Raw genomic sequence first — 12,661 nt, 5'->3', positions numbered from 1 at the left:
TGGTGGTGTTTTCTTGTTTGCTTTGCCAGATTTCATAAGGCTCATCCGCTAATCAGTTCCTGAAAATCATGGCTGGTTTTATTATGCAGTTTGTCCTGTCTAGGGTAAGAGAGCAGAGCCAGAGAAATATTTTCTACTTATGTTTTTAGCAAAAAGGCTAGTTTGTGAAAAGTAAAATGTTCCTAGGCTGCAAGAGAGCTTTGTTCTGTGTGTCCCTAAGTTTCTATATGCTGCTACAAGTTTCAGTACATTTTTGAAGAGACTGTCCCCTACTATTTTTGCAGCTCAAGTGCAAAAGAAATCGAAGGGTTGACTTAAGATATTACTTCCATTTTTCATTCAGGACTGTCAGCTACGTAGCACATAAACAGGGAGATTCTTCAACAGAACATGAATCCAGGAGAGAAAACAATTTTCCAGGAATATCTGACAAATCAGGGGACTGTGGTAAAGCCCTATTGCTGTCAGAGACAACCACATCTGCGATAAGTGTCCCTACCACATACGGACTGGTGAAGAAGCGAGAGTCCCTTACGCAGAATTTGACAGGGTCTTTGGCTTCCCATACAGATCAACAGCAGCTCTCCGAAACAAACACCTCCTCTTCTATGAACTGAGGAGTTTCTCACGCAGCATAGTCCAGAAAGGCCGTGCTACAAACTGTACTGACCGAGGCTACCATGCCGAACCTATGCTGTTTGGGGTGGGTGGTTATCTGGATGCAGTTACAGATGCCTATGGAAACATCGGCTGCATCGTCCTCTGTTCAAATTACTCTCCTTGTAACGAGGCTTACCACTGCTGCGTAAGTAAAATCTACAACTTTTTGTGGAAGTATCCAGAAATCACGCTCTGCATCTATTTCTCTTGGCTTTATCACACTGAGGACAGTTTCCCCACCGCTGCGTGCAACCACGAAGCTTTGCAGAGCCTCTCCAGCCTGTGGCCTCGGGTGACTCTGCAGAGACTGCCTGGGGGGGCACAGTGTTACCTCCTCTGCAATTTTGTGTGTGGCATCCCAGGGTCAGCCCTTTATCACTCAACTCCACCATCAAGAACCCTAGCAGATCAACAAAATCTGCATCCAGTTAACAACTTCACAGGAATTAAACCGTATTTTAGGAAAGCCTTTCCACAGGCAATGCAGGGAAACCCTGCTGTGCAGCAGAAATTAAAGGCCTTTTCTTCTCCTAGTCCAGCCTCCCAACAGCCTTTCCAAGCAATGAAAGGCAGACTGCTACCTCCGATGTCTCAAAGCCACTTTTCCCAGGCATGTTTCTGCCCTTTCAGAGGGAACATCTATACCCCAGACCTAAAAACATCGTAAGGCATTGAAAAATGCCAAAGGAATAATTCAGTGAAACTCATAATCCTGACATTTTTCCAAGCGGCAGACACCTACTCTAAAGATGATACAAACTGAACTGCTTTCAGGCTATCAAACTGAGATCAGAGATGGGGAAAAAAAAAAATCAATAAAATTACCTCCTACAAAAGTTAACCCACAGAATAACTGGGGGTCTCGAATAGCTGATTATGAAGATAGTATACTTTTCTTTTATTCCTGCTCCTTTCAAACATAATCCTAGAGCAGTAAAAACAAAACCTCAGTATGTTCTGATTACCTCCTGGGTCTAATTTGTTTGTTGCCCTTAAGCCAATTGCTACCAGAAAAATGTGATCAGTCCACACGCTACAGCCACAGCTGCATTTGTAGCTTCCCAGCTGAGGCTACTTTGGTGGAACACATGACATATCCTAAATTCCTCCTCTATCAGGAAGGTGGTTCTGCAGGTGAGGCTGATCTATTAATAAAGTTTTCCCACCAGCTGTTTCCTTCATAATAGGGGGGTTTTATATACACTTATTTGTGTGTGTGTGCTTCCCCGCCCCCCCCCCCGCCATGTTCCTCCCTTCCATTAAGAGGAAGCTCACAAAGCTGTGTAATTTTGTAATTAATAATAAGTATATAATAGGATAATATAGATAACAGACCTACACAGTCCAAGTGTAACTTGAAAAAGAAAAAAAAAGTTTCTACCATTTAGAGCAGTGTTTTCACTGTGTGATCCAGTACATTTGTTATTATACTGAAGGTCTTAGAGAAGGGAGCAGCCCAATTGTCAGAAGCTCCAAATTTTGGCCAAAATAAATAATTAGATTTAATAGGTTCTTTGGTCCATTCGACCATACAATATTGAATCATTTTTTCTTTACTTTTTCCTTTTGTTTCTGACCAATTAGCCCAATTTCTTAACATGGAACCCAGGGGACTGTCCTGGGGAATATCGGGTAAATCGCTCCCTTTCTCGGAACCTCTCTGTGGGTTCCCCGAGCCGCGGGACTTACTCCCCTTCTGGCCCATAATCAAGACTTGCCTAGGCTCAAGTCCTTGTATTTCTGCTTGAGTCCCTGGGATAAAACCTATCCCAAGTACCCTGTCCTGGGATCTAACCTATCCCGAGTACCTCCTGAGTCCAAAACCTGCCTGAGTCCTTTCAAACTTTTCCTCTCGCTTCGCCCCTTCGCCGGCCAGGCTCCTCGCGGAACTCTGGAACCGCGGCTAGAAGGGCTCCGCACTCGCTTCGTGACACTGTCACGTCTCAGTCACACCACGCTCACTCAGGCATACTCAGGCACACTCAAGCCGATACCCTCCCCCACCAAGCAGCACTCACAGTCCGAGGTCTTCGCCTGGATCTTTTACGGGGAAATCTCTGGGAGCTTCTCCTGGGATCTCACTTTTCTTTTGCTTGTTCTTATTGCCTTTTTGTTCGTGATACTGCCGGTCCGAGAGAGCACTGGAGTCCAGGGGCCACCTAAAAGGTGGGACGCCTCCCCTGAAAAAATCCAATACTCCACGGGTTTCGCAGTATCACGTCGGAGTCACCAAATTGTTATAAATGCAGAGGCAGAGCCGAAAACAACTTTTATAAATTTATTGCAGTAAGAACAAGTAAAACAAAAAGGCTCGGTACGCCGGGGGGCAGGGGGGTTTCTGCTCCGCACCGACGGACACCAGGTGGTGCTGCGTCACTCCCTTCTAGAGCCCCATCCTGGGCTTCACATGCGCAGCAGGGCCCCGCAAACTTTCCCGGGCTTTCTGGTGTTGCTCGGGCTCCTGACAGGGGTCCCTCCAATCATTTTCCACCTGCGCAGTCCGGTGTTGCTGGGGGCTTCTGACAGGGGTCCCTCCAGTAATTTTCCACTTCCATAACAACAGTCACTGGAGGAAAAAAAACCTCCAAACCCTTTTAACCATAAACCCACGACAAATCTCTCTTAACATATATACATTGCAAAATACATTAAAGTCATTATACTTTCTTAACACAAATCACCACCATACTCTTCACAAGCTGGTAAAACGAACACTGCTTGTTTGATTTATTCAGGTTCATATTAACACAGCAGATAGCCTTTGTCCCATCCTATTCACTGGCTCAACCTCTTCACCACACTTTTCCAAGATTTCGGCGGTGTGGTGCTGGTGTCAGCAGCTGCTTCAATCTCACGTGAAAGGCTGTAACTGCAGAACAGAGGGCACTGGGTTAATTTTTACAGACAATACTATTAGTTATGTATCTCAAAGCAGTAATATTCAAGAAATTTGAGAAACCTTCAGTTATTCCCACTTCACCGAAGGTTGCAACCCCACAAAGAGGAACATAGCTCTGTCTACATTTTACCCTGATGAAGGAGATATTTCACTTCTTTATAATAATTTTTAAAATCAGTGCTTTTTTGGATGACATTCATCATTTCATTTAAAAAAAATAGTCAAGAAAATACTTAGCATGTGAATCTTGGATAAGCTGACTTTTTTTTACTATGACTCAGTACAATGCAGTATGTGTCTATGCTTACACTCTTAGTGCAGCAGAGTGGTATTCAGATACCTAGTGGAAATATTAAAATGCTGTAAATAAATTGTCTTGGGTTGGTCTAGCAGCATGTGCCGTAGCACAGAACTCAGCAGGGCTGCAAAACCCACCCCAAACACCCGGGAGACGTCTATCTGGTGAGCGCTCAGCGAGCTCTGTGTTGCCTTGGCTACCTGCTGCCCGCATCCACCAGCCGAACGCTCAGTGCCTGCATCTTGACAGCCCCTAGGATCGACCTCTGAGCGTGTGTCTGGGCATACAGACAGCCCAGACACAACAGACTATCAGATTTCAAAGTCAGAAGCCTGATTTCCAATCTCAAAAAAAAAAAACCAAACCAAACCCAGTCTCAAAACAACCCTGCTAAATGTTCAACAGGGTTTCTACAGCTGTTTAGCAGAAGACAGAGGTATTTCCACCCTCCTGGAACAGCAGTACATGTAAGTTCCTGTAAGAGGACAGCTGAAGGCTGACATAACCCACCTGCAGGTGGGTGTGGGGTAAGAAAAGCCTGCTTTGCCAGCTGGACTGAGAACCTACCTCTCCTCCTCAGTTAAATGCTCTTGTCTCCTGAACCACTGGATGAATTTTGGGTCTGGTGTCAGGCAGTAGCTGTCACATGTAGACTGCAAGAGCATAATTTGGGAAATTACTTCAAATTCCTACAAAAAAAAGAATCAAATGGGAATTCTAATTAGAAAACAACATAAAGTCAAATTCATTCATTCATATACTAAACACATGCAACAACAGATCCAGGACAAACTTCATTTGACCTGAAGTTCAGTTTCATTTGAGTGACTATTTCAGGAACCAGTTTTTCAATCAATGAAGTCTTTTTTTTTTTTTTTTCCCCCCTCAGCATCCGAAATATTTATTGAAATGTGAACATTTTCAGACAAGCACAAATCAGAAGACAAACACAAGGAATCATACTTCACCACAGCACTTTTCCCAAGTACTAACTGAAGTGCAATGCCAGTGCAAACCCACCGAACTGGGGGCAGCACTGCTGGTTGTTCCTCTAGGAACGAGGGTAGCAAAGGGCCATAAAGTCTTCAGATTACCCTACCTGCTGACCCCTGCTCTGGCCAGACCAGCTGTGAGAGAAAAATCATGCTCTGTGCTTAGGTGGTTCTCAGACAGCAAGTGAGGGTAATAATTAGGGGGGCCTGCGATGAAAGCAGAGAGTTTGATTCTCCCCAGCTTTTCACGTTGTGCACTCACACTTGCACCAGAGGAACATAAAATGCTACCCGTAATACGTGTGACTGGAATTGCAGCTCTTCTCTAACTCCACTTGCACACATGCTTTGCCACAATAATTCTTAATACCCCCTCGTGTTAGAGCAGGGTATAGAATCAGGATGCCGGGAATGGAGCTGAGTACTCGGCATGGTTCAGAGGGCAGCTTTGCCACTGGTTTGTATGAAGCTGGACTGATGACCAACCAGAAGCTCCGGTATCCCATTATTAGTATCCTGAGCCTTGCAGTTGTACATGTAAGGCAAGTCCAAGAGGTGGTTTGTAGAGCTGGGAGCAGTTAAGGGAAGGAAGTGGCTCCATCCCAGCCAACTCCAAGTCTGCTTTCAGATCCCAGAAGGGAGATTTGGCATGACTTCATTCAGACAGATGAAACCCTAGAACCTTTACTCCTACATAACATTACTTATCTCTGACCAACAAGGATCAGGCTGAAAGGGAAGACTGATAGCTTTTATTTCTCTGTCTCATCTGCAGCCTTTCACCTAGAAATAGTTTACTGCAGCAGAAGGAAGATATTTACGAACTCTATCTTCTGGAAAGCAAAGGTCTCATGCCACCAGCTCTGTTTCAACACACAGGTCACACGCATGTATCGTATTCCCATGAACACCAAATGGAGGGAGTGTGCATGCCCCGGATGTAATTCCCATGGAAGTAAGTGGCCTGCAGCTCCTCTTCCCCTATTGCACACATCTAAAAAGTAGGTTCTCGTTCTGCAGTTTGTTCACAGTTTGGCAGAAGCCCACAGCATTTCAGGGATCTGTTCTTTCCTCATGAACTTGCATTAAAATTCACAGCTGTTATATATGCCTGAGCAATGACAAATGGCCTCACCAAGAGAACGCTCTAGAAGAGGGTATCAGTAAACTAAAAATCACAGAACATTCAACTTACCCTTCGTCTCTTCTCAAAATTGATCAGGCCACCCTGTTGGAAGGAAAGAGAAGGGATCAGAATAGAGGAACACATGCTTAGTTGAACTTAAACATGAACAGGATGAAGTCGCAAGGCTAATGTAAAGCGCAGACCTGCCCTGAGCAAGGACCTTCTAAAAATACCTGTTTCCAGATCTGGTATAAACCCCAGCACTCATATATCTGAGTCTCCAAGGGACATCTGTCCTCACGGCCTATATGACAATCTGCCCGAGAAAAAAAGCCCAATACAAGAATGCTCATAAAAGCTGTGTTGAGATCAGGTCTGAAGAATGCTAGTGGGATTTTGCATGCAAGAAACAAACTTGGCTCTTGCCTGTGCTGTGAGTTTAGCAGTGTTCCCAGCGAGTCTCAGAAACACCAAGTGAACACAAAGCATGGACAGGAGAGAAACTGCCAAAAAGAAAATGGATGTACAGCAACCTTACGCAGGCCTGCTTCAGTGCAGTTCTGCAAAACAAACCACCACTAAAGACCCCAGCAACCATTGCCAGCCCAGGGAGACCTGTATTTGCCCATTCTTATCATAAATACCAACACCAGCACAATGAAGGCTGCAGTCTCTCTATTAATGGTTTCAAACACCTTTGAAAAGTGGCCCCATCCTCAGTCTCTGTTAAACAACCAGACTCTCGGGCAGTCCTTTTCCCCTTCCTATGCTAAATTGGTTCCCCCTGCTTGTTCAGCTAAAGACAAATGAAAAAAACCAAGTCTTCAATCACCTTAGGGCTCAGACACACCTGAGTCAATACGGAAGCACTTCAGTGATCAGTCTGAAGTGCTGAATTGGTGATTCTGTGTATTTTACCAATTATTCACATAAATCTTCATGCCTAATATGTTGTTTTCAGAAAAATAAAACAGAATAATGGAAAGACTACTTTCTTCACGTTTTCTAACCTAAGAAAACAAGACAAAACACAATGCTAAGCTTGTCCCTTCAGATAACAGCACTCGAATTCACACAAGATTCTTGTTGCTGATAAAACTGCATATTGCTTCCTTTTTTTTGAAAACAGATTCCTCCATTTTTAAGAACTGCAGAAGAACCCGGTAGAAGATACAGGAACAGACACACTCAGTGCTGGGAAGGCAGGGAGGATATTTAGGATTCAAAAAATTGCCTCAAATTACCTCGATATAGTCCTGAAGTGCTGTGTCAATCATGATGAGATCAGTGAGAAAGGTACCAAGATAAGGTACCGTGCCTTGCATTACTCCCTGCAAATGATCAGAGCAACGTTGGATTAAATGACTGAGAAATGGTAATAATTAGAATGCTAGAATACACCTGTATAGGAAAATGAAATAAAAGCAGTCTGCTTAACCAAACAGTGGTCTTATGTTTTCTTTCATTGCATCCTCTCAGTATCTAATCTAGAATTCAAATCAAATTCTAATGAGAGTGGGATGCTCTCACAGATATTGCCAAGTGGTTTTATATTACAATACTGCCACCACACCCTGGTTTCTAACAGTGGGTCACCAGGAAACCCCGCTTGTGGAAGACGCATTGAGCAGCAGGGACGATCTCTGCTACAAGAGGAGCAGCCGGGGAATGGTCCCGGCTAGCCTGTGTAAGCAGTTTCTCTCTCTGCCTCATTCCAGTGGATTTTTACTTAACAGTGTTATGCCATGTGACAGTCAAGTCAAATCAAGTCACACTTGTTCTCCTCTAAGAAGTGACCATCTTCCTCAGCCATTCCTTTCATTTTAATACTAGTTATTCAAATTTTAATCTTTCTAGGCTGCTAGAAGTTGTAGAATTCAGGCTGTTTCTACACTTGTGAAGGAAACGCTTGTTTCTACCATCCAAAAGGATCTGCACTTTTTCCAGTCAAACAAATAGACAAAAAACCATATTCAGCACTTTTGCCTCCCTATCCCAGATTTCTCTCCCCCTGTCCTTTTAAATCTTTGCCAACTTTGAGACAAAAGGCATTTGCACCAGCAGACTGGAAACTGGACACATTTTACAAAGCAATCTCTGTAAAAGTCTGTGCAATTTTCAAGCTGGTATGTCAGAAGCTTCATGAGCTTGCTTAAAAGTAAATGAGATTTCTGCTCTGCCAGAGCTAATTTTCTTTATCACAAGAATTCCAGTATTTATATTATGTATTTTACTACATGAAAAAGTTTCCCTGTATTTCTCTCTAAAGGGTAGCAAGAGTAGTTAATGGAATTCTTTCTTGCAGGACAGAAACAAGACAGTTGAAAACAAAGAACACGGGTTTATATTCATCAATCATTTATCACTCTTCTATATGACAGATTTAGTACATTTCTGGAAGACCTGAAACTGAGGCCAAACCCTTGTCTCAGTGTCCACCCCCAACAGCTGATTGGGATGGGAAGCAAACGCAAGCGGGAGCAGAAAACCTGTCCACACAGTTACCCCCTTGCAGGGGACAGGGGAAGATTGGTGCCAGGGAACATAACGTGGCCCCTGTGTACAACCACCCAATCCTGAAATCTCTGAGCATTCCCAGCATCAGATCTCTGAACACACTGGCTATGCTGATGCTTTGCATATCCGTTTCCTCCGGCCTTTCAGTACACAGGCAGGTGTTACTGGAGTAGAAGGCCAGCTGGGTTGCACTAAAAACCATCGCTGTTACAGCGTGGCAGCTCAGTGTCGGCCATACAGCTTGAGCGGGGTGCAGCACGAATCCAGCTTTGGAGCTGTCTTTATATACAGATGTATGTGGCGGGGGGGGATCATCTACATATATATGCACTTTATATACACACACGCAGGGTATTACCTGCTTACTATGATGCACAGCATAAGTGAAATACAGCTTTGGACATATATTTACAGGAACAAACATTCCGACTGCCTGTTCAGTCTAAACCTTTCGCTTCACTTGCTTTGCATCAGCTAATCAATAGCATTGACGTGATTGTTTTTCTTGACAGAGGCACACTCAAGAGCTTTACCTACTGCACACTCTCTTTGTTAAATACCTTTCCAGTTTTTGCTCCTTATATAATTCACCAGTTAGGGTTAATCATGTTATCAGTTCAAAACGGGGAGGAAAAGGACCCCAAACGCACCATATCTTTTTGAAGTTGCAGCTGCCTCTGTGTCCTTTTCTGATTTTCTTTCACACTGCTGTCCAGATTGGCAAATTTGGATGTTCCTTCCTGTGAGTTAAAAGAGAATTAAAGGCAATTAACAAAGGATCTAAGTGATAAGCTGGCAACTATGTTTGTGTAAAATAATTGCAAATACATTTAATGGGGCAAGCAAAAATATTTGCTGTATAGGTACATGCACATGTACATACATGTGCTAAACTTCTGGGACTTGTACACTGATTGGGAATTGTGGACAAAATCCCACAAAATTACTATAAGGCAGTTTTTTCAGCAAAGTGCCTCTACTCTGGTCAAAGCTAAGCGCTGTTGAAAATCTCCTGAGAGTTTAAATCAGAGAAGCTTAGATGTACCTTCAGGTGGCCAGATGCTTCTCTGAACTCTATCCTGACACTCTTGACCTCAGGATTTCTGTTTAACTTCCTAATCAGGACTGCTACAAGTAAACATCTCTATCTTATGTAATCTTTGTTGTTTTTCTTATGCCTCAACAGAGATCCAGCAACTACCCTCTGTGCCTTACTGACTGATCCAAAAACACGCAGGAAATGAAAGGAATAGGTTTTCGTCTCCACAATTCAAGCTTTCCTGTGAATGGATGAGCTATTTCACAATAGATCTGTAGCCTTTATTTCCCTGGATCCATACGGGATGCTGGGAGTTACTGTTATTTTCTCCAGTGGTTGGACAGATGGGGCATGAATCATTATCAGTCTTTTTAAGAGGCACAAAACAACAGCCTGCACTTGTAAAGATCCTTTCATCACAACATTTACTTCTCTCAGTCACAGTTAAGGAACAGATCAAACTCAAATTGTATTTCCTTCCTCGGCTGGAAAACAGGAGCAAATGAAAAACGAGTGTTGTCTCAATGTCTTCAAGATACTGAAAGATAAACTGGAGATCCTCTAACAGCAGCCGGCGGGCAGGCACAGGAGCTAAAACTGCAGCCTGCAGCAGAGCCATTGTTCGGGGAGGAGAGAACACAGTGCTCCCTCTCCGTGCCAACCAACCTGTTTCATATGGCATTTTGTCTGCTTTACACTTAAATTTGTAGGATGGATAGGCAAGGTCAAACACGGCTTCCCTAGAGACACTATTTATAGTGAAAGAAAACAAAGACTTTAGGGATTCAGAGGACATTAATCCTCCAGTTGTTACAAAACAGTCCAAAAGGAGAAGTAGGAGAGAGGTTCTAGCTATTATGTGGAATTTTTCTCCTCTGCTTTCAGAATATTTTGCAAATCTACTTACGGCAGCTGGAGAGGGTCATTTGCTGGGAGCCAGAAGGTCTGGGCTCAGATTGAGTTGTTGTTTTGTCTTTTTAATTTTTAGTTTAATAAGCTGTTGTGAACACACATTTTCCCTCTATGCTTATTATTGTCTCACCTGCTTTAAAATTTAGCTACAGATGTTGATAAATGGATGATAAACAAAACAGATTGACAGGTTTGAATGTGTTCACCCATCATTCCTGAGCAAAACACTGTGTCAAATACCAAGGCAAGGGGTAAGGTACAAATGCCAGACTGACTGGATAGAACTGCCAAAAAATAAACTGGTCAGGCAGTTTATAGAAACATTTTTATGCAGACAGAAAAAACTGCCACAAACATTCCATAGTTTCTACAGAATATAACCTTTCCCTGCTATTCTTCCTCACCCCTGTCAAGATCCTGCGCTTGTTGGGGTTCGCCCAGGTGAGTGCACAAGTCAAACTGTTTCAGACAGAGCCTGCTTTGTTGTCCATCTGGCTACACACAGAGCAGGAAGCCTGTTCCTTCGAAATTCCCAGCCCTGTTTTCTAGTTCCAAGAAAGGTACAGGATAGTCGGATAAACATCTTGGTTTAATTCCTCAGCTGAAGCCGAGTGGCATTGTTCCAGTGAAGTCAAAATCACTACAGCGGTGCAGCCCACTTGAGAATCTCATTTGGAGCGGCTCGGCACTCACCAGTGCAAACCAGAGCCTTTCCTGGTCTGCTCAGAGGGTGCACGAGCTAGCAGTTCATCTCTCTGTACAGTCCAGTCTAAAGCCAAAGGGCTAACTTGTAACTCATCTCAGTAAAATCCCACTACCACAGCTACGATCACAGCTATTCTTGAGCTAGACATCACCCTGCCCAAGAGATGTCTAACTACAGCAGTGGGGGCTCCAAGGCTCCTGACCTGGTGTCCTGTGAACAAGTCCACACAGAAACTGTGCTGCTGCACCCTGCTGTATGTGGGTATCCAAGCTCAGCACGCTAACACGAGCGTAGGTGCTTTCAGGAGCAACAGAATCACCTCTCATCCCAGCAGAAAAGCACAGGTTTTACAGACCTCTCTTCCCTGAAGCACTGCATACAGCAGCTCAGGGAGAGACGAGCTTTGACAGCTCATTAGAAAAAGGGCTAACCTCAGCTTTGATTGAGAACACAAGCCTTGCAACTCAAGCTAATTCTCACCTTCATTAGCAGCTCCCTGCTTGTCAAATAATTGTCATGGTTTGAAAAGATATCAGACAGCTCTTCGAACATCAGCACCATGTCCCTGTACAGGAAAAGATTAAATCATTTAGGTTGTCACTAAGCACTCTAATTCAGATCAGATTACTAGTTTTTTTCCTCATGAATCGTTAACTGTTGGGCATATAAAAGATACCACCACCAAAACGCATCCAGTGAGATGCTGCACATCAACTAGGAACTTTCCTGGGATCTTCTGGTGCTCCCCGGTAACACCAGCCTTATTTGACAGCATCACAAGGAATGCCACAGGTACGCAGATCCTGGGCAGGGTTTTCAGTCACACTGAGGAGTATCAGATTGTTGTAAGAAAGCGAGTAAAAGGATAAAAAGAAACAGAAAAATAGCCGTGAGAGGTATCCTAAGTAGTACGTTTTTGCCCTGTGCCATGCACTCTGGAAAGCTAGAAGCCTTTAAGTGTATGAGCCCCTTTCTATTACCCAACACTATAAACACAAGATGGCAACATCTTGATCAGGAACAGGAACATGGGGCAGCAGAAGGAAAGACCCACTTCTCCTAGTGGAAATGCAGAAGTATACTGTGTGGCAGAGTGACGTTCCTCTTTGTTTATCAAAGACAAAGGAAAGAATCTATTCTTCACAAACTGAATGAGCAGAACACCATCTTTCCTACACAGATTTCTGGTGTCTGTTTGGCAGGCAGTAAATATACCAGTTGCACAAAAAGGTATTCCCCTGTAAGAAATACCGTCTTCAATACAGGCTTGGGTTTTGTAGTTTGGGGATATATCTTAAGGAAATGTCAGGACCAAGAGAGGATTAGTGAGGGTTTGTAGCAGCCTGGACCTCCTCCAACTTCACGGTAGAGTAGACAACTGGCAAGTATCATGGTGCCCTTTTGCTGACCTTCCAAGAACCGTGTGCTTGTGCTGGGTGAGTAGCTAGTCCCATAGTTCTTCAAAATAGGTTCTGGAAGATCCAATACGCTATAAAGGACAGAAGAGACCCA

General features: G+C 43.8%; 1 protein-coding gene and 1 pseudogene across 1 annotated transcript in view; one reads left to right on the top strand and one right to left on the bottom strand.

Moving 5' to 3' along the window:
- The first annotated feature begins 390 nt into the window (after window positions 1–390).
- Window positions 391–3,183, top strand: LOC141937935 (putative C->U-editing enzyme APOBEC-4; annotated as a pseudogene).
- A 182-nt stretch (window positions 3,184–3,365) lies between these two features.
- Window positions 3,366–12,661, bottom strand: part of LOC141937932 (ral guanine nucleotide dissociation stimulator-like 1) — a 46,612-nt gene continuing 37,316 nt past the window's right edge. The window contains exons 10-14 of the mRNA XM_074856275.1: window positions 11,630–11,714; window positions 9,143–9,232; window positions 6,045–6,077; window positions 4,425–4,546; window positions 3,366–3,529 (exon numbers count right to left, since the gene is read on the bottom strand). Coding sequence (XP_074712376.1) covers window positions 3,436–3,529; window positions 4,425–4,546; window positions 6,045–6,077; window positions 9,143–9,232; window positions 11,630–11,714 — 424 coding nt within the window. The 3' untranslated portion in view covers window positions 3,366–3,435. The remainder of the gene's footprint in view (window positions 3,530–4,424; window positions 4,547–6,044; window positions 6,078–9,142; window positions 9,233–11,629; window positions 11,715–12,661) is intronic.

This window comes from Strix uralensis, chromosome Z, assembly GCF_047716275.1.
Source record: "Strix uralensis isolate ZFMK-TIS-50842 chromosome Z, bStrUra1, whole genome shotgun sequence".
Classification (NCBI taxonomy): Eukaryota; Metazoa; Chordata; class Aves; order Strigiformes; family Strigidae; genus Strix; species Strix uralensis.
This window is presented reverse-complemented; position numbering and strand designations above follow the sequence as displayed.